This window comes from Manis javanica, chromosome 12, assembly GCF_040802235.1.
Source record: "Manis javanica isolate MJ-LG chromosome 12, MJ_LKY, whole genome shotgun sequence".
Taxonomy (NCBI): domain Eukaryota; kingdom Metazoa; phylum Chordata; class Mammalia; order Pholidota; family Manidae; genus Manis; species Manis javanica.
The window spans coordinates 91503781-91527337 of NC_133167.1; the positions used below are offsets into that span (position 1 = coordinate 91503781).

Consider the following 23557-nt stretch of genomic DNA (forward strand, 5'->3'; position numbering starts at 1 on the left):
AGAAACATAATTTGGGAGAAACTAGGCATAAATAAAAATGCATTTTCTGCAAATGGAGTGTTTCAAATGTTATTTAGGCAGTAACTGGCAGTAAGAAAAACCTCAACCCAAGAAACATTCTTAAAACTCTTTCTCAAAAAGGTTTTCTTCAAAAGATTTCTCTTTCTGTTATCAAAATGTTTTCAAGAAATCAATGAAGTTTGACATCCTGAAGGAAATATCTATCTAAATAACCAGAAATGCTATAATTATGAGAATTATGCTTACAATTTTGACACAGAAGAAACATCTACCTTTTCTTGACCTAGATCATCTTAGAACTAACATGAGAACTAGTTGATCGTGATTCTTGAGTAATGATAACTGAATCTTCATTTTATGAATTTAACAACTCATAATATCAATGCATTCTAAAGATTTTTTTTTCAGACAAATGCAATTTTATTTAGGACAACTTTGAATGCTTCCATAATTTTTGTAGCACCCAGAATTTTTTTAACAATTTGCAACGTATTGCTAATACTTACTTCCAAGAAAAATCTTTAAAATTGAATCTCATTCCTTTGATTTCCACTCTAAAATTAGAAATGTGAAAAAAATTTTAGATGTAAAGATTTAGTGTAAGAGTTATACTGCATCTGATTCAGTAACATACTAAGCCTGTGCTTTTTTCCTTTGATGTACTCCTGTCAATACTTAAAGATCTTTCTTTGTTGCTCACCACTATCACCCTAAATCAAAGAAATTCATTTAATGCCCAGCAGTCCTCAGGGTGCACACTACTAGCAACTTCAAACTTAATCTCTCCTCTGTTTACAGTGTCTAACATAAGCTAGGCAATAATATTTTGCCAGAGGGAATCTTTATCAAATACAGTAAACTCCAGCCTGAAAATATCCCAGGTTCTGAGCCTTTTTTTTTGACATTTGCCTACTTTTCCAATTATAATATTAAATTTATACAGAATAAAAAATCTTTCTGATTTACAACAACTAAGGTTAGTTTGCATTATTGTTCTTCAAGCATTATTAAATTGTACTCCTATTTAAGCAATCCTTAGGATCATTATGTGCAATTTGGTGTGTTAGTCACCATTTATTGTTCGACTCATTTTTTTTTGGCCAGTCATTAGCTATTTATTTAGGGCATACTTGTTTCAGTAAAATAAAAGGCTCTCTGCAATCTTTCATTTAACCCACATAAGAAAACTCCAAGATGGACATTCTGGAAGGTAACAAACAGTTGTCCCAGCTAAAGAGAAACATGGTTAATGTCCCTCAGACAAAGAACACTCAGTTCTTTTCATAAAATAAACTGGATTCGACTCATTTTTTTAAAAAGAACCAAATTTTACATTTAGTGATGTACCAAGCTGGGACATATATATTACATAACATCAACATTTCATTGGATGGAATTTTTTTTTATATTTAATGTGAAAATTTTAATCAGTTGCAGGTAAGCCCAGAACTTGATTCCTAAATTAGATTTTAATAATTCAATTCTGAATGGCAACTTAGCTTTAATAATTTTATTACAAAATAACTATAAAAATGAATGTGAATGTCAAACTACTCACTCTGTGCATAATTAATTAAGTCAAAAAAATTTAATGTGTATTATTTGCAGTATTCTGTCAAGCTTTCATGGAATTTAAAGAATCCTGAGGTGTCGCCTTTGTCCTCCTGGCATTGGCAGGGTGGTACAGAGGTACAGGTGCTGTGTTATCATTCAAAAGTCCTGGCTCTGTGCCTTCTGGCCAGGCATGAGGCAAGTCATTTAACCTCTGTGGACCCCTTGCTTAGCCACCACTTGTGGGGATTCAGTCACAATAGAAGATCCTTTGAACCTTTCAATTTCTATAGCCCTGGAAATCAGTGAAACTTCTTTTAAAGATTCCTTCGACTTCCTTCCATTGTGGCCTTTTCTCATTTTTCTCCAGATCCTCTTTGTTGCATCTGACATTTATTGATGACCCTTTCATTCTTGGCCTCCTTCATATTCACTTTGCTTTAGTGAAGTGTTTCAGGGTACTCTTTCTCCTCCTTTTCTACCAAGTTTAAAAAGCAGAGACTGTTTCTTCCTCTTTTGTGTTCCCCTCTACTGTGCTGATGTCTTAAGTCATCTCTTCATACTAAATCACCATTGTACCTGTTCCTGTTTACCTTTGACGTCTTCTGGCTTCAGGATCACAGTACTGAACAGAAATCTATATGGCAACAAGTGGGAATAAAAGTGATCATTTTAAAACCTGATAAGAAATGCTATGTCATTTTATTTCAAAGACGACTCACAAAGTAAGTTACAGTAGAATATGAGACCTTTTGTTTCCTGCACATCCTATATTTCACTTCAGAAATATTCTGTCACCTGCTTCTTAAACAAATAATCCAGTTATCTTCAAACTCGTGGGACACTGAGTGGCTGCTCTGTCCCAGGCCCTATACTATGGACTAGAGGTACAGTAACTTACAAAAGAAAAATATTCCACTGCCATTAGCTTTAAGGGTGCCATGTCCAAAGTTATTTGATTCAAAACAGCTTGCAGAGCCCAAACTGTCATTTTATTTTCATTCAGCAGATGTTCAATACCTGCCATGTGCCAGGCAGTGTGTTGGTAACTATGAAAAGTGTGCTTGAAACTCTTATAAAATACCATGTGTTATTTTTTTCTATTTAACAATTTATCCTTTAACTATGATTAATTATCTACTACATTCTGTTATAGGGCTCAACATACACTTCACTGATGCAAATATAGAGAACTACAGTGATTCTGTTTTAAACAGTAATTCTGTCTTTCCCATTCCAGGTCTCATTCAATGCCCTAGCATGAAAATAATAATTCCATTTCATCTCATGTGCCTACTGCATTCAAGTGGTTATGCCTTCCTGAGCTCTAGGTTGGAGATGATTGCAAAGCCCCATGCAGGCTTATCATAAAAGACTGCTGTGATTTCTGTGTGTGCTTGGGGAGAGGATGAGGGAGGCAAGGATTAGTAACATTCATATCACTATTTGCCCTCCCTGCCCTGGGCTTTGGTAGCTAATTTTATTTCACTCTCATAGCACATACAACATTTTCACAAACTACTCTTCTCTCCAAATGTCTAGATTTACAAAAATCTATAGTGTTCTCAACTATAAATATTTCACTGATGTCTTAGCCAAATGAATAAGCCTGATTCTACTGTGACTGTGTTAGTAAATCAGAAGTTGTAATCATTTTCTGTCAGTACATTGCAATGAAGAACCATTAATGGATGAATCCAATTAGTTACTGATACAAGAGATCCATTTCTCCTTCAAGTTTTTCCATAACAGGACATTAATTTTGAAATATTTTCTAATTATTTTAAATATAAAAAGAATATGGAATTTCATATCATAGTTTACATATAATTGGATGTATTTTTCAAATTCACATAATGTATCTCATTTCATACTGGTGAAAATATATATATACATATGACATCCTCTTTATCCAGTCAAGAGATTTACCTAAGTCTGTCTCTTGGCTATTGTAAATAATGTGCAGTGGAATAGGGGTACACATATCTTTTCAAATTCCTGTTTTTGTTTTCTTTGAATATCCAGAAGTGGGATTACTGGGATGTATGGTAGTTCTATTTTTAATATTTTGGGGAACCATACTATTCTCCGCAGTGGCTGCACTCAGTTTACATTCTCACCAAGAGTGCACAAAGGTTCCCTTTTCTCCACATCCTCGCCACCACTTATTTCTTGTCTTGTTGATATTAGCCATTCTGACAAATATGAGGCAAGATCTCATTGTGGTGTTGATTTGCATTTCCCTGATGATTGGTGATGTTGAGTATCTTTTCATGTTTCTATTGGCCATCTGTACACCTTCTCTGAAAAAATGTCTATTCAGATCCTTTGCCCATTTTTTAATCATGTTGTATTTTTGTTGTTGAGTTGTCTGTAAGGGGATATCAACCCCTTATCAGATATATACTTTGCATGTATCTTCTCCCATTCAGTAGGTTGCCTTTTCATTTTGTGATGATGTCCTTTACTGTGAAAAAGCTTTTTCATTTGATGTAGTACGAATTGTTTATTTTTGCTTTTGTTGTCCTTGTCTGACAATACAAATCCAAAAACATATTGCTTAGACTGATGTCAAAGAGCTTACTGCCTATGTTTTCTTCTAGGAGTTTCATGGTTTCAGGTCTTATATTTAAGCATTTAATGCATTTTTAATTTATATTTGTATATGGCATAAGAAAGTGGTACAGTTTCATTCTTTTGCACTTACTGAAGAAACTTCTTTTCTCCATTATATATTCTTGCCCTCTTTATCATAGATTGACAATGTAAGTATGCATTTATTTCTGAGCTCCATTTTTGTTCCATTGGTCTATGTGTCTGTTCTTGTACCAGTATCATACTTTTTTGATTGCTATAGATTTGTAGTATAGTTTGAAATCAGGGAGTGATACCACCAGCTTTGTTCTTTCTCAAGATTACTTTGGCTATTTAGGGTATTTGTGGTTTCATACAAATTTTAGGATTATTTGTTCCAGTTCTGTGAACTAAGCACACATTTTCATAGCTAATTTAAATAGGTTTTTGAAATGCGTTCTAGGTATTTTCCTGTTTCCATCACATCTTTAGGCTCAATTCTGCACTCAATGACTGTTGGTTTTGGCCCTTGCAGAAGGCATATCATTATACTGGTTCTCAAAATATACAGACCACTTGCCTAGACTGCAGCCTCTTGCCTCTAATTATTGAGTGTTTGACCCTCTCTATTCTTTATTCTTACTACCTGAGCCGCCCACCTTATCTTGACTCTAATGACTAGAATATAGATCCTGTCTGTCTACTGTCACAAGTCTTGTCATGGCACCTGCATTGCAGTGTAGCCTTCAAAAAAATGCTATTTAGAAAATTTAAGAGATAAAACTACTGCATTTGCACAGTAATTTTAGTTAATAATTAAAAATCAACTAGAGGATTTTTTCCTACTATCCTATGAACAAAAGATATATGACCACATAATAAGATGGAAGCAGGCTTTTTTCAAAAACCTGTTTAAAAGGGATGTTCCAAGTTTTTATCAAATTAACTCAAGAACTCACGTCTCATTTACATCATTACACCATGATTATAGTTGTTAACAATGAAGATTCTAGGGCACCGAAGTATTCCCATTCATACACAGAATTTAATCATGCTCACTATATTTGATTTATTCTCTATTCAGTAGGATTCCATTTCAATGGGATTAAAAGCACTTTGGTTATGCTCTGTTGACTAGGAAATGCCATTAAATAAATGACCTTGCCCCTGGCATTCCCAGTTAGCTATGGTTTTGCAACATCAGTGAGAAATTAGCGAGATGAATTCCAAATTCTTACATGCAGATTGAATTTCTGTGGCCGTAAGAGTTTTGTATCGGCTCAGTCTGCACAAATTAACCCGTAGTTTTATTAAAAAGATCAATTTATCTAGGATTATCAAGAAGTTCCGCGTGGGCTTTTTGCTGTGAGAAGAATAAAATAATACTAATTTTTTTTCGAGAGGGCATCTCTCATATTTATTGATCAAATGGTTGTTAACAACAATAAAATTCTGTATAGGGGAGTCAATGCTCAATGCACAATCATTAATCCACCCCAAGCCTAATTCTCATCAGTCTCCAATCTTCTGAAGCATAATGAACAAGTTCTTACATAGTGAACAAATTCTTACATAGTGAGTAAGTTCTTACATGGTGAACAGTACAAAAACTTTCGGTTTTGATCATGCATTATGAACTATAAACAATCAGGTCAAATATGAATATTCGTTTGATTTTTATACTTGATTTATATGTGGATCCCACATTTCTCCCTTTATTATTATTATTATTTTTATTTTTAATAAAATGCTGAAGTGGTAGGTAGATGCAAGATAAAGGTAGAAAACATAGTTTAGTGTTGTAAGAGAGCAAATGTAGATGATCAGGTGTGTGCCTGTAGACTATGTGTTAATCCAAGCTAGACAAGGGCATTAAAACATCCACAGATGCAGAAGATTTCTCTCAAAACAGGGGGGGTGAGGTTCTAAGCCTCACCTCTGTTGATCCCCAATTTCTCACCTGACGGCCCCCCTGCGACTGTGCCTGTCTTAGGTTGTTCCTCCCTTGAGGAATCTTACCCGTCTCTGGCTAACCAGTTATCTTCCAGGGCCATACAGGGAGATGTAAAGTTGGTAAGTGAGAGAGAAGCCATAAAATAATAATAATTTTAATCCATTTCTTCCTCCACCTTAAGCAATAGCAGTAATTTCAGCTGTATTTTTAGTTGCTGAGTTACTCCAGTTATCAAGCAGTCTCAGTGACCTAGTACAGAATTGTAAAGAGCACAGACTTCATGTCAACCAAAGTTGGATCTGGGTTCAGTTCCAAATACTGGTCCCTCACTGTATGTAATTTTGGGCAAATTACATAACTTTATAGGATTATTGTAAGAATTCATTCAGTCATTCATTGTATACTTATCAGTGACTCACTATGTGCCAGGCAATCATCTAGATCCAGGGACAGCATCAACATCAAAATGGATTAAGGTCCTTTAAACTCACAGAACCTTTCATCAACTAGAATTCCCTTAAAGAAAATTAAATGTCTTAAGATACATGAAGCTCTGAGTAAAATTTCTGTCATATAATAAACATTTAATAAATACTAATCACATCATTATTAATTCTTCCCAACCCTGAGAATGGATGGTTCCCCAGAAAGTATAAAAAAATTATACGGAGTTAATAGGAGCTTCCTTTGCCACTGAAACTCTCAGGTATGGCAGTGGCAGGGGGGTTGAGCTAGTTATAATCTCTTGAAGCTATTTACAGACAAAATATAAAAGTGCACAACTGTGTAGGCAGGCATATCTTAGGAAACAAAAAACACTAACTTGTAAACAATGTCCTTTAGTGTCATTAGTTGAGTTTTTAAAAGAAGAATTTTATAACTAAAAGTCTATGCTATCATATATAAATTTGTTGTAGTTTTACACAAATCGTGTCAATTTATATTTGTGTGATTTTTATGTCAACAAGGCAGTAACATCAATAATGACGTGTGGCTTAGGGGCTTCAGAGCATTGCTTTTCTTTTTTTTTTTTTTTTTTTTACTAATTATGTATGTGGCTATGCTTTTCTTTTTCAATAATACTGAATTTTTAATGTTCAGTAAGAAGCCACTGTGAAAGAAATGGCAATTCGAGGGAAATGAAAACATTCATTCATTTATTCAACAAATACTGAGTCCCTCCCAAAGGCCAGGCATTGTGCTAGGGAAATTGCTTACTTATTTTTTCATTTTCCACCTCTAATCTCAGGTGGAGATGACGATAAGTAGTAAAATGAGGTATTTTAGATATTTTCATATGACATGTGGATTTAAGACAATATAAACCTTTGGTGGGCTTGAATTGGAATTACACAAAAATAAACTGGAGAAATAATTATCTGGCTTTCAATTAACAGTTTTAATTTTGCCCATGAACTGCTGGCATCATTTGTAGATAAATTCTATTCAGTATATTACTATTATTTTCTCAGCACCGATAGAATTTTTTCACTTATTTATTTTAGAATTGTCATGCACAATAATGTTATTTGTGTAGGAAACTGGGAATTCATTGGATATTTTGACTGTAACCTCTTTAAAGCTGATGAACACACAGCCCCTTAGATTTGAAGTGGTGAGGTAATCATTATAAATGCCCCATAACTGGTATTCCAAATAGCTTTAAAATATGACAAACTACATACACACACACACACACACACACACACGTGTACACTTGATTATGACCAAGTAGTATAAAGTAAAATCTTTTTCCTTCCTGCTAAATGTTTGAAGTTCACCCATCTCTTTTATTTATTTATTTGTTTGTTTGTTTGTTTATTGTTTTGGTATCATTAATTTAGCACAGTTTTAATCTTACTATTCAGAGTTTTTTTTTATTTTGGTATCACTAATCTACAATTACATGAAAGACATTATGTTTACTAGGCTCTCCCCTTCACCAAGTCCCCCCCACAAACCCCTTCAGTCACTGTCCATCAGCGTAGTAAGATGCTATAGAATCACTGCTTGTCTTCTCTGTGCTACACAGCCCTCCCCATGCCCCCCCCCACACTATACATGCTAATCATAATGCCCCCTTTCTTTTTCCCCACCCTCTCCCTCCCTTCCCACCCATCCTCCCCAGTCCCTTTCCCTTTGGTAACTGTTAGTCCATTCTTGGGTTCTGTGATTCTGCTGCTGCTTTGTTCCTTCAGTTTTCCTTTGTTCTTATACTCCACATATGAGTGAAATCATTTGGTACTTGTCTTTCTCCGCCTGGTTTATTTCACTGAGCATAATACCCTCTAGCTCCATCCATGTTGTTGCGAATGGTAGGATCTGTTTTTTTCTTATGGCTGAGTAATATTCCATTGTGTATATGTACCACATCCTCTTTATCCATTCATCTACTGATGGACACTTAGGTTGCTTCCATATCTTGGCTATTGTAAATAGTGCAGTGATAAACATAGGGGTGCATCTGTCTTTTTCAAACTGGAGTGCTGCATTCTTAGGGTAAATTCCTAAAAGTGGAATTCCTGGGTCAAATGATATTTCTATTTTGAGCATTTTGAGGAACCTCGATACTGCTTTCCACAATGGTTGAACTAGTTTACATTCCCACCAGCAGTGTAGGAGGGTTCCCCTTTCTCCACATCCTCACCCATCTCTTTTAAATCCTAGTGGTTTACTACTACTTAACCAGTGTCACTCATCCTTGGGGAACTAAAAAGAGTGAAAGTCATGCTGCCATGATCATTTTTAAGCAGCATCTGAACGAAGTTCTCATTAATTTTTTTTAATGCCTTCATAAATTAGTATTTTCACAATGATAAACCTGACTTGGAAATCTTTTTCCGTCCTAGGGTATTTTTTAAACATAAGATCTTTTACATCCTTTTTCACAGCTGATACATTTAGTATGGTCCATAATAAAATAATTTGTCTTCTTTTTTTCTTCAGTAACAAAAAGCCTGTTGTGGCTCAGTGACCGGACATAAAATCCATGCCCCCTGTAGAGTGTTGGGCGTGGATCCCTAGGATATATTGCTCTCTGTGGCACAGTGTGAAGAGAGAAGCTTTGAAATGAAAAAAAAGAAAGAAAAATGTCATCTAACCTCTGATTCTTTAGCAAGAATATTGTTTAGTGGTAATACCTTTTAACATCTTATAATACAGGTATAATTCACAGACAGTGAAATGCTCAGATCATAATATTCCGCTCAGTTTTGACAAACATCAAGACACTGAAGATTTTTCTCACCCCCAGAAAACTCCCAGCCAATACCTCACCCTCCCTCCTTCTCGACTTCCAAAAGCAATTGCTGATCCTGTTTCTATCACCATAGGTTAGTTTTGTCTATTCAGGAATTTCATATAAATAAGCAAGTATTTTTTGTATTTGGTTCCTTTCACCCAGACTGATATTTTTAAAATCATCTATGTTGTTAAGTTTATCAACGCAGTCCCTTCCTATTGCTGATAATACTTTTTATAAGTGCAAAAAATAAGCAGACATTCACTGAGTATCTTAATTGACACATAACTACGATTAAAATCAGGACAAGTCTGTAGTAAGAATGGAGGGGACAAAATACCCTCTAATTGTATTACTAACTGACAGTATCCCTAACATTCAAACAACTCTCCCACCTTAATTTATATCATATTCATCAAGAGGTACTCTTATGAGAAACTCTAAGTTATTTTATTAAAAACAGATACGGGCAAGTGTACTCCAGCGGTTTCAATGGCCATAGCACTATTACTGTTTCTGTCACTTTATATATCTATGTATTTGGCCTCAGAAAGTAAATGTGAAAACTAATTCCAGGTGAGGAAATGCTTTTAGGATAGCTCTATCATCAAAACATGCTAGAAAGAACGCTTGCATTGTTTATCCATACGGTGATGCCTCAGTAGCTTTTATACACTTATCAAATTATATAACATAGACCTTAGGAATTCAGTTCTATTATTGGAAACTCATTTTGATCTGCAACTTACATAAATGAAAGGAGAGTAGATACAAATGAGAGCCACATCCAGATTGCATTTTGTTTTTCTGAAAGCTCTAATTGAATTTACCTACAATTTTCCATTTTAAGCAGAGTCATTGAGACTCTGGGAGCAGCAAAGATTAAATTTAAGCAAAGATTATACTGTGGAAACCTTCATAAGATTGTGTATTAATGATACCTTAATAAACAAATTTAAAAAATAAAATAAAAAGATTATACTGTGACCCTAGGGAGCCATAGTATATTGTGTACTGCTAGGTCCAAAGGGTGAAGTTTTACTCTCTGCTGTTACCTTTTTCAAGAGAATTCTGTTCTCACCAAAACAAGTATGAATTTGGACATAACTAACTAAAGGAGAGGACTGAGCTGGCTTTTGGCTTGTCCACACCAGTTCTTGCCATCTCCACCTTTATGATTCTAAAATAAGGAGCTGCAGAACCACAGAGAGATCCCCGAACAGGAAGTCACATACCAGCTACATATACAACAGGCACGTTCTCAAACTGGTGGAAAGTTATGACGGCATTTTCAGTGTTTACACAACTACTCAGCCAGGGGAGGAATAGCCACATAGTCGCACAGTGCTCTTATCAGTTCCTTGGGAAAACGCACACAAATGGGATGAGAAGTCTTGCCGGATTACTGAGAGAATATCAAATTTTCAGATGAGCCTCATTCTCTTAATCCCTCACGTCCACTTACATTCTCATTTCTCTTGCCTTTCTGCCTGCACTCCACACACGTACTTTCCTTCCCCCTCTCATACTTATTTCTCTCCTAATGGTTCCTAAATTACTTGACCACATTCATATTTCATTCTGATAATTCCAAAAATACTGAAATGAAACTTCCCTTGAACATGACCTACTTTTGAATTTGGCCTAAGTTACATTTGAATTACCAAGAGAATCTCATTAGTATAATTTAACCTGTAAGGAGGACTTGCATGCTATCATACTAAGCCTCAAGGATATATGTTCTAAACTATAAAGATGATTAACTACTTTTGAGCAGTCGGTATGAATTCTCTAAGCAGTTCGTTGCCATTTTAGTTGTAGTAATTAATTCTAATTAACTGCCAATGATGTTTGTTGCCATGTGGAAAAAATGAGAATATGTCCCTATTCCCATTTGACTATGAATAATGGTATCAGTTTAATGTTAGAAAAGTAAAGAGGTCTTAGGTCGGGAATTATAAGCCTGATTTTCTAGTGAGTACACTCTGCTTGAAGCATTTTGAAAAGTCCCAGCTTAGCAGAAAATAAAGCTGGTAGTAAATCTTTCCTTATTCCATGTATTTATGGTTCTAGCTAATAAAAGTGAGATTTTTGCTGCCTAGTTTTGGAATTAGTAGTATTTTTGTTGCTTCTCAGTCAAAATGTCCTAATCATTAGTGTTTTTATTAGCATGTACAGTAATTCAGAGATTCAAAATTAGCATCATAACCACTTGTTTCTCCACCGATTTAAAAGCATAACTCTAATTTTCACAATAATTTCACCTTCCTGTCTCTGAAACTGGAAATGAGGGCATGAGTTGTACTTAGGTGGTAGAACCTGTTCTTTAAGGGACACCCTCATGTAAAGTAGCAGAAGTAGGAACAAACACTAGCTCCTAATTTTGCTGATAATATGAAGTATTACAATATCCACACTATATTGACATAATTAAAGTACATTTATTCAGGATTTAAAAGGCTTTCCATGATCATGTTGCAAAAGATGGGGTAATGATGCTTTTAAGAAAACTTTTAATATTCACAGTTGCTCAGCAGTTTCAAAACATCAAACTTCTCAGGTTTTATTATCCTTTTTCCTTAAAAATAAAATATACTTTAAAAAGTGTGCAGATTCCCATCTCATCACAGAGGGAACCAGGTTAACACAGTATAGAATTTTAGAGCTGGAAAAGACTTCAGCATCATCTGGCTTAATAACCTCAGCATTCCCCTAGTTCTCAAAATTCACTGTCTCCTCAAGGATCTTAGCTTCCCCGCAGTTCCCCTATAAAGAACTGAAGAGCCACTAGTCCCCAGTTCCTTGTGCTGTAGATGTGTAACTGTCTTTTCATTCCCTTCTGTTGTTCTCCACATTCATGCTACTGATTGCAGCCATAGGGATTATTTCCTTGATTCTTTGTGCCTCAGTTAGCTTTAAAAAAGAATAGTCTATCGTAGGCAGAAGCAAACCTTTTAATAAATACTTGGCAAAAAGAAAGGTGAGTAATTAATTCAAAGTTGTACAAGTGGTAGTAACAGTTAATCATGCCGTTGGTACTCTGGAGAACACACATCTGGGTTTTGCCAGGGTGACTTAAGAGTGGGTAATACTACCCTATTATTTAAGATGGGTAATACTACCTACCTTATTTTTGTGGAGAAGCAAGAATGGGCAAGCACAGCTTTGGGGGGCTAGAGGGTAAGGGGCAGTATGCTGAAGTTCTTTATTCTGTTTTCTCAATCCCATTTTTCATTCATTAAATCAACAGATACTTCCTTTGTGTACAGCATGAGCTAAATACTCTGCTAGATCTGGATATACAGTAGACAACAAGATCTAGTCTTTGGCCCCAAGGAGCGTATGGCATAGATGTCTGGCATCAGGCAATGCTAGATAACTGCCTACAGAGCAGAAAAGACACATAAGATCTTTAAAAGCCTTGTGTGGTTCCACCACAGCATGAACAATCGATTACTTTTGTCTTCCTGGTAGTGATACAATGAGAACTATCATTATAGGGCATTTTGGAAAGCAAGTGTGCTGTAAAAGAGCTGAATAATAGAAAATAAGGATAAATTATGTTGTAGGAACGGTTTTCTCATAGGTACATTCAATATTTATGCCATCACTGTAAGACTGCTACCGGAAAAGCTAAAGAGTAAATACAATTTGCCTAGCTCTTGCAAAATCAGGAAAGTATCTGTGTGTATTAGCAAGAAAGATTGTGCAATCTTGTATTGAGTATTGCATGAGCTAAATATAGTTGGAATATCACAAATAGTGTGGAGTTTCCATATGTCTACAGTTTCTATCAAGGTTCTTCTGAATTTCTGTTTATTTGAAGTATTTCTCTAACAATATTTAAATGTTGCCACTATCCAAGACTATTATTTACCAACAAGGGATTATATTTTCATACTCAGAAACTACAAGAAAGTACATTAATTTACATAGGATGAATATCTATCCTTTCGGTGATTAACCTGTCAGTACTTTGGCTGTGGGGGAGCTGTTTACAGTGATCTTTCATGCCTGATCCTTTCTGACTTAAGTTTTTAAAGTTTGTTAATTCTCTCAGAGGACTAGGACACTAATTTATATCCCATTCTACATCCTCGGAAGGTGAAGAGTAGAATTGGACATTTATTTCGTATTCTTTTATGTTGTTGTTTTGCCCTAGATGGAGATTCTCATAGGGAAAGGAAGGGGTTCTTTTTTGATAGTCATTTAATGTTCTATGACTGAACTAATCCTGCTGTTACCATTAACACTTGAATGTTGCTACAGTTATCTTCACTCTAATCAGACAACTGCCCTACACCACAACTGTTTAGTCTGTGGCCTAAGGGAGGGCAGATGACCTGTCATTGAGAATCATGATCTTAAATTCTCTTTCCTCTGAACAGTGTAATTTTTGCTTATCTCAGTTTATAATGACACACCTCTCTAGTTCAACTTCATCACACTCGAACAACAAAAATATTAAAAATTTAAACATTTAAGATGTAAATTTTTAATTTAAGTTAAAAATTTAACATAAGTGCATGCCACTTATTTTTTAAACATATATTAATACAATTATTACTTGATAAAGAGATCTTCATTTTTTATGTCTCCTCCTGATTTAATAAATGTAATAATATGGAGAATTGGCACTTCAGTCTCTGTTGTCCTTTTTATAGTATCTCTATGCATTTCCACTTAGCATTTCTACTTAAAGAGATAAAAGTACGAAAATTAATAATCCATGCATTAAACATTTTCACTGTGTTTAATAGGAATGAGAAATTAAGTCTAGAAAATGTTTTCAAAACTTGATTACTACATATACCGTTGCTTTAATGTTTGAAGAGAATAAACTATAATATGTAGTCAGATTAAAACAGGATAACTAAACCAGTGTTTAAAAAAAAAGCATATGATGTCTGTGCAGAGTATTACTAAAATTTCCTTGAATAAACTTTCATGACCTTTTCAGATTTTATGGGAATGCTTTGGTTATACCTGGATTTAAATCTTCATAGAGACCAAGGTTCTAAAAGTTATTTTTAAAAACACACTATGCTGTTTTAAGAAAGTTATAATTCATCTTCCTGGTTATATTTGTGCTGATTTTGTGAAGCTGTACTATAGTGAAAAAGGTAAAACTTTATATATACTTAGATATGCAAAGTAGCATCATGCGCATTTAAAAATTATTGGTAACTTGTGGCACTTTGCTAGAGGAATGTGCAATTATAAAGATTTATGCCATTTACATTTTTTCTAATTCCCAGGAATTACTCTTACTAGGCTTTGTATTCAAAACCAAACCCAGTTTTAAGATAAGCACTTTTTTCCTACTAGTAGTTCCTATGTTTCTAATTATGTGGAATACTTAATTTAAAACCATTCTTTGCAAAGAGTTTGAGCTCAGCTCCTCAAAAACCTCAAAAACCTTTAATTTAAGAAGCATTTTAAATCAATCTAGTGGTAATTAGAAAAGCATTTTAGGTATCATGCCCATTTAAGATGGCACCTGACTTTAGTAATTTTCTGATTAAAAAAACCTAAATTCCTAAAAAAGAATATTTGAACACTTTCATTAGTTTTTATTGGTTTTAACAAGTTGAGTAAGTTGATGTCCATATAGTCATAATTTATCTTAAAATATGGAGCTGTCAACACAAGTAAGTACCCAGCTCTGCTTAAAATACCCCCATAACCTCCAAAGAGAAATGAAAGAAGAAATAGAATTCTGTATTATTATGGCTATTATATATACTTCTACTAAGTTACCAGTGTTTTACTGTGATACACCCATAGGTAGAAAAAACAAAATGGAAAAATTAATGCTTTAACATTAGATGTTGACATCAATACAAATTATGCATAAATTCCTGCAATAAAAAATACTCATTGTGCCTGTATTTGAAGAATTTATCTTAGATTTTCTCTGGCCTTTTCCATTTACAGCTGCACAATCATTTTAAATGTAAACACAACAGAGCAGAATGAATGAAATGATAGCCCTGTTTGCCATGGGATTAAATATTCTGTTGAATTTTTGAGGGACATTGGCTGTTGTATATTATGACACAAACTAGATTGTTCTACTAAAACATGTCTTATGTACAAATCACAGCATTGAGAAATTATACATCTTTCTCCTTCCTCACAAGATGAATTCAGAATTAACAATTTGAATTTAAAATTTAAGCCACTAATTATTAAAAAATCCCTTAATATGGATGAAAAGATTAAATGAAATAAGACTTATAAAAGAATGCAAGTTAATAGCATAACCCTATATACTATCAAACTTATGATAATGTTAAGTTTCTTAAAAGCCTTAAAGTATTTTAGTGAAAAATTAATTACCTTGGAAATAAAGGCACTTTATTACCTTCAACTAGCTATTTGTCTGTGTAGAATTTGTCTAAAAAATCTCATAAAATACTCCTATCCTTTCATAAAATTATCCTACTTATGTGTTTTTTTTAAAGTTTCTTATAATGTAAAAATGCATTTTAGCTTAACAGAAAATTGTGTTACATAACAGAACCAATGAACAATACAGAAATAAAACTCAAAAGTAACAAAGGTGTGTCTGATAATGGCAAAACTTAGTCTGAGTAAGTCTACAATCACTTGTAAAATTTAAAGCCTTTTTCATTGAACAGCTTGTAGACAGCTTTTGTTTTAAATCTTATTTTTAATTGGTACTACCTTGTGTTGAAATGTTGGTCAAATATAAGGGCAATCAAAACTGGTAAGCCAGCTTGTCATAACTCAATTTTGTTTCAGTCAAGTGTTTTAAGTGTAACCCTAAAACATTAAGAAATAAATTTTGTTTCTCCTGTGCTCAAGCCAGTCATGCCTGGTGAATTATCAGACTCAAATCAGTAACATGGATATGCTGCTCTGTATAGCTGATTCCTCCTCAGAAAATTAGTAGTTGATTTACACAAATGGATTTAATTCAGCAGAAAAAGCATAGGATAAATTTTTTTCATAAGTTAAATTTTTTCACAAGTTAAACCTTACATCTTTCTGCCATCTATTATAAAGATAGGCTAATTTTTATCCAAGAATGTTTTTCCACAGAATATTTCAAAGCGAAGAAACTTTTGCCTTCTTTTTTGTTTAAGGGCAATTCACTTAAGAAAAAAAAAACATTTATCTATAATTTTACAATCTTGAATTTTTTCTCTGTTGTGGCCATTTTTCTATCACTAGTTTTAAATGTTTTTTTACTAAATGAAAATGTTGCTTCATGGACCCATTTATCATTACGTGGTACAGATAGGAGTCAAGTTCATTAATGGTCTACTCTGACCAAAGGGAGACTAAATAAATTCCATGTCAATCCTTTGGTTTGTTTCTTGGTTTCTCTTAAATAACATATATGTACCCAAAGGTGTGTTACTATCATGGCATGTACAATCTTAAATGTAGATCTATTGAATATTTTGTGATGCTATGTAACAGACTTTTCTCAAATCTCTGTGATGCTAAATATTTCCCTTAGGAGGCTTTGTTTAATGTTAGACTGTTGTTCTGGAAGATGTTGGTCCTAGTGGGATTTTTTTTTCCTGGGAAAACCAATATAAACGCATGTATTACAAGTATAGAAATGATGAATTGTAAACTTACCGTATAGTACTGATTCTATTTTCAAAAATGTTTTGCTGTTAGATGTATACAACATAAACTTGCTGCCATACTGTAATTGAGTACTTTTTCCTAAATGACCCTGTTATCACTATTCCAGACGTAGACGTTGGGCAGATACATGATTGATTCATGTGTCTGCATAGATGCTCCAAGGTATATTCTTTCTCTTGGTGAGTAACAGTATTTTTTCCTGGGCATCAACACATTGAGATCTGAATATACCTGTATCTATCTATTCTTACGACACATTTCTTATACAGTCTCTTCTACTATGCCAAAATTGGCCTAGACACAACTTCAAATTGAGGGTTTGTTACATGCTTTCTAAGAGAAAGGTTTTCAATGATACTCATGATGGGTGTGTACTGTGAAACTAGTGAAACTCCATTTAAAATTTCATATATTCTAAATTTAAATTAATATTTTTTCTTTAGCTCAAATTACCCTAAATCCAGAGAGAATACCAACCCTTTTCACTGTTGTCAAATCCAGCATAAGGAACAGCCCTATGACACTACAAAAACAGTTGAGGAATAAGGAGTAAGTCTCTTATGTTACACTTCAGAATAAAGGCACTGGGTGAAAGAAATGAAACGAAGTTCATCGTGAATACAAGGCTTCTGTACTTGATGTTTCTCCACGGATGGGAAGGCAAGGGTCAACTCCACTGGCAACATTTTCAAACCGATCTCATGTGGATTATCTCCCACCAGACTGGAGTACTTTCTTATCAGGTTAGGTTTTGGGCGGAGGGGGTTGCTTAAATTCGTCAAACAAAAAACACCATTTGTCGTCATGGAAGTAGAGACATAGATTTGAAAATACTTTCTTAAGAGACCATGTAACTCTGTAACTCTGAATTTAAAATTCGAGGAGGAGGGATCATTGCAACCCACTGCCTCTCACAAGAAACACGTTTTTTTAAATCTGTCACTGCTCTAGTGTTAACAGGGTGCAAAGTGGTTTTCGTCCTGTGTTGTGCTGAAAAGGTTCTCGTTGTGGTGATTGTATTGTACTGTAGGAAAACAAATCATAAATTGCCTTGTTTTGTTTATAATAGATCAGACCACGTACCACTTCAGTTTTCATTGTTTCGGATTTTCCAGTGATGCATGTTAACAGTTAGGTCCTAAAATTCTGGGGTGCTAATTCTTCCATATCCAATGGTGCTTTTGTGGATGCTAACTGGACACATGCTGAACAAAGCTTGAAATTTAAAACTTTCCTCCCTTCCTCTGTTTATATAAAGGAAAATAAAATAACTTGAATTTGTCTCAAAGTATCATTGACAATCTAATAAACTGGTTTATATGTGTGATTAGTTTGAGTTCTTGATTATTTTTCAGAAAAAAAATTAGTTCTATGGGGCTTTCATATCAACCAAAAGTTGATCTGACCATGTGTTTATTTCAGTATTTCACTTGTGCCCCCAGAGTTGTGGTATTTTTGAGAATTTAAATCCAGATGGCCTGGCTTCTAAAATCAAGCTTAGATCAGATCTATAAAAAACTACACCTATAAGATCTAGAAATAAGTTTGTTGAGGAGACCAAAAATGTGCCATTAAAGGGCCTTAGTCCATCTTAGTACTTTATTAATATAGTTTTATTTTCTGTTTGAATCATGAGATAACATTTGCATGGAGGTAAGTATGCCTTCAAAACCTTTATTGAAACTCATATAACATGGAAAAGGCCATTCCCATGTGCTGATATTTTAAGTGAAATTTCCACTCCACATGTATGAAAATTTTATAGGCAAAAAAATTAAATCAGAACTTTCCAGGACATGCCACAATGGCATCATCGATAAAACCAGGCAGTGGTCTTACTGGGTTTTAATTTTAGCATCTGAGTCAGAATCTCAACAGTACAAGTAAAGCTACTCTCCTTATGAGGGCAGAGGGCTATTTCTTCTAAGACAGAGACAAATGCAATATAAAGGCAGTAAAAAAAATTGCATTCTGACCTTGGCGTTTTGCCTAACCCATGGGTAACCTTAAAGTTAAAAAGAAAAGATCAAAACAAATCTATTAAAGCTCCTTAAGGAACCATCATTGGCCACAAATAGAAGATGATCAAACCTATCAATCTAATCTAGTGGGTCAGACAAATGAAATGACATTCCCATGCTGTTGTGGTTCTTTATTTTATGAAGAGTGTAGTAAGGTACAGTAATTTTGCCTCAAATAGTAAGTCACATCTATCTTCTCACATCAGAAAATGAAGTTTAGAGTACAGCCGATATGAACACAATGTTTGCATCTCTGTAACCATCTTGAACAAATGCAATATATACTAAATCACAACCTCTCCCCAGAGATATTTCCTCTGTTTATCTTTGTAACTACCTTTACAGCATTCCATTTGATGAAAACTAGCAAATAATACATGTGCTACAAAATTACTCCAGGTTTTCCTTAATCAAAAGGAGAAAGTAGGTAAGTCTATGAATGTCTTAGAGTATCTTTCTTTCTGTGGTAGTATTTTGCCTGTTAATTGAACAAAAAGTTAATTCTAATTTTATGAAAGGAGGACAGAATAAATAAATTGCTTTTGGAAAGATCTACTTTCCAACCTACATGAAAAGACTCTAATTTTTAAAAAAAAGACCTCTAATTGTTTTCCCTGCAGTCACCAGATCTATGCATTTTGTTCACCATGTTTGTCCTGCCTAAAAAATTCTCACAAAATTTTTATCAGTTTTTTTTGGTATGAAATTATTGTAAAAACTCATCAGCCTTAAATATGAGTGAACTTCAGTTCACTGAATAAACAAGTAAGTTGGGTTCATTTATGAAAATAATATAGTCCCTCCCTCTTAAAGTGAGATCATTATTTAGGCTTCCTAAAAGTTTCAAAATTACATTTGTCTTAATAGTTGTGCCAACATCATTTTGGCAAATTGTGTTTTCTGTTCCTAAAATAATAATTTCTCTTGGAGTGCTAAAGCTCAAGGTATCCACCTGTAAATCCTAGAATGAAAGCACTTTCAGCAATGAGCCAGATGTTCTCCATTTAGGAACATCTTTTTCAAACATGTATATTAAAAGGCTAATCTTACTCATCTTAGGGAACTAATTTTTCTCATTAGAAATTGCTTTGAGTTTGAAAATGGCCAATAATAATCATCTTGACCTTCTTTTAAAAAAAGAAGAGCCGATCTATAACCTATATAATTTCAGATTTGTGTTTAGCTGTTCTTTCTAAAAGAATAGAAGTAAATGCACACTGACTTCACAGTAAGACAAAAGTCAATTTTCTTACCCCCCCCCCTCCACTTAATCCTTGGGGCCAACAAAAGACTCCTAGAAAAAAACTAAAAAAGAATACAATTCACACCAAAATAAATGAGTGGTGGTTTATAGGTCAGTATCAACCATAAAATGCTGTGACCCACAGTATTACACATACGCTCCCAATATTCTGTGAGTTGTAGCTAAAGCTTACAACACTTTTTGCAAAGCATAATGTTTGCCTTCATAAAGGACAATGAAAGCGTCGCTCATGAAGATAAAAAGGACTCTGAATGAAACGGTTGGCCCTCAGTTGTGTGTATTTAGGAGCTCAGTGTTGTTAGTTCCTGCTGGGTAAATACACAAGAGATTCCTTTTAAACAAGGTCATAAAACACCTTCAGCCTCAGATACCCAGTGGAGAAAATTAATTTACAACAAAAAATAGAATGTTACTCCTACAGAGTAGGACTGAAAAGAAACTGCGAATAAGAAATGAACTTCACATTGTGCTTTATACTTTTTAAATTATTTAATGATAAGCATATAATTTTTTAATGATTTTTTAGAATTTTAGAAGAAACAAAAATGCTAGATAGATAAGAATATTTATAATCAACTGGTCATCACATCTTCTGTCTAGTCAGAAAATCTACTTACAAAATCTGATGTCAGAATGTTGCTTGCCAAGTATAAAATCAGATAAAAGGAAATGAGTAATAGTAACAAACATCATCGTGTTATGGTGGGCTCGACGATACAGAGCTGCTAAGGAAACAGAAATAATCATGTCAGCTCATCACAGCAGTCACCCCAAGTCAGAGATGGAGATCACTAACACATCTTTACGCTTTCGATCTCTTCTAGACTTCATATGACAGGCTCTTTCACTGTGAAAATATTATTGCTTATATAATATAATGAAATCTTATTAGTATCACTTTAAGCTCCTTAATGATAGAATGCCATTATATAATTATCATTCATCATGAAGTATTATCACTATTCATATATTATGTAGTCATATATTATATATCATACATAATTATTAGTGAAAATCGTTATTAATAACCATCATTATCATTAATCATTCACTATCGTTATGATTATCATTTGTAATTAACAAAAGTTTCATGTACAGCAACTACCCTTCTGGCCGTGACCCTTTATGATAGGAATTTATGGAACAACTGAATTCAGCAGCAGTGACTGATGAAAGGTCAAAACCCTCCTCCTTTGCCCTCACGGCAGAACTTGCCAACAGACCGTGGCGTTCTTTACCATAGACCAGGTACACCTCTAGAACCTTCCTCAACTCAGCACTCCGAGCAGCCACTACCAGTGGACTAGGCAGCCTACAAGGCGGACATATTTGCCACCCTGCCTTTGACGCTGACAGGCATGGCATACACAAGCCATCCCTGTTAGTCTGTGTCCTCCAAGAAGCAGATGCCGACATGAAATCTGATGCGCAAGAGACTGAACAGAGGAAGTGCCCGGTGAGGGAAAACTGAGAAGGGGCCGGGGGCGGGGGAGCCGTCAGACTATGATGAAGGTCCGGCCCCTATGAAGGAAAGAGGAGACAGGATGGGAAGCGGGAGTGGGGAAGTTACTTCTTAGACATGAGCACAGTTCTAGGGAAGTTTCGGCCAGACTATGGGCAGTCCTGGAGCCAGCCACCCTTCAAAGGAGGCCACCATCTTACAGGCAGAGGCCTGCTTCCTACCCCCACCCCACTCAGGGGACGGCCTAGACAAGCACCGCCGCAGGGTGACCAGTTCCAGAGCACAGCAGCGGGCCTGAGGGTCCGCTGTGCTCTTGGAGGCAGGACTTCTGAGAGACGCATCGCCATGACCAAACTTCTGCTGGCATTAAACAGAACTACATCTCCACAGGTTGGAGGAGCCCCTTCTCCCTGGTCCCCACCGGCCTTGCTTCTTGAGGAAAAACCCTGAAAAGGGAAGCTAGTGGGATAAAGCACAGCCCCTGGTGCTGCATTTGATCTCAGGGCCAACCTGGCACTCAGGTCCTCCTCCACCACCCATTCCAAATTACCCTTCAGCTCAGCCCACCCCTTGGCAGGACTCCATGGCGCACCTGCTGCTGTGACTGACACCTGCCCTCCGAGGGACCTGATCTCTTGATAATCACGCCCCCTCAGTCTGCAGTGGCTGCACAGGTCCGTCAGCAGCAGCGCTGGGGCAGGAAGCCCCCGGAGGCGGCCTACGTGAGTCACGTGGGTGCCCGCGCACCGCTTCCTCCCTCCGTGATTTAAAGAAGCACGGTCTCCTCCTACTGGGCAGTATGATTCCTAAGTGATTCCTAGGCGTGAGGAGTCCCGAGCACCCTGGCAGCAACTGTAACTTGTAGTTCATTGGATCCTATCTGTGTCCTTTGGCAAGAAATGTCCCCTTTGGGGGGACCAGCACCTCCAACTCTCCTGAGCCCAGAGCTGTGAGGATAGGAAGCAAGAACTCCTCCCGTGGGTCACTGTAGTGATGGTAAGTGGGGAAATGGTAAGTGAGGCCGCCCCTGCTTGCACACGCTTGGTTCCCAGATTTCTGTAGTCTTCCCTTTTGAGTGCACAGCGCCATGCAGAGGCCCCTGGCTTGATCATATATCGCGTATCTTGAAGGACGGCATCCCATGCCTTCAGAGTATTGCCTTGGGTTGTCGCTTGCACGGCACCCTTCGAAGGCTGTTCCTGTACTCCGTGAACCTGCCACCTTTTGGATGGCGTGACGGACACCTACTCCACCCACCCTCTTTCCCTGAATGCCCGTGTCTGCTACCAGGGCCATTCTGTTAATGTACACATCACACACATGGCCAGTGGCAGTCTGACTCACATCAACTGGCCGAACCCTTTTGTCTACCTGATTGTTCAATGCTTCTTCCATGGTGGATGCCTTCAGGTGGCCGCTATCACGTTAGCAGTGAATTAGTTCACAGTTCATGCCCACACCGTATGTCTGTCCACGTGCCTCTACCCCATACCTGTGTGTTCGAATCTTCCAGTGATTTTCCTTCCAGGCCTCTGACCAGAGAGCCAGGTCATTAACTACTGCCCAGGAATTGTAAATATTTTCACCTGTGGCCACGTTTTCCATACAAACTGGATGACCAGGTGCATTGCTTGAAACTCTGCCCATTGGGAAGATTTTCCCTCTGCACTGTCTTTCAAGGCCACCCCACCCATTTTTAGCTTGCACCCACACACCAAGCCACCTCATCTCTATCTACACCAGCCTCAGGTTTTCTCCTCCTCCTTCAGCTGGTTGTATGGGAACCCCCATATGTGCATAGGTGATAGGTGACAGATGAGAGAGGGTCACTGGTGCATTT

At 36.0% G+C, this 23557-nt stretch overlaps 1 protein-coding gene across 2 annotated transcripts in view; it reads left to right on the plus strand.

Moving 5' to 3' along the window:
- Positions 1-18288, plus strand: part of PURG (purine rich element binding protein G) — a 34770-nt gene extending 16482 nt beyond the window's left edge. For both annotated transcript variants that reach the window (XM_073219048.1, XM_073219046.1), the window contains one exon: positions 17414-18288. In XM_073219048.1, the coding sequence (XP_073075149.1) occupies positions 17414-17516 (103 nt within the window). In that variant the 3' untranslated portion in view covers positions 17517-18288. The remainder of the gene's footprint in view (positions 1-17413) is intronic.
- Positions 18289-23557: the final 5269 nt, after the last annotated feature.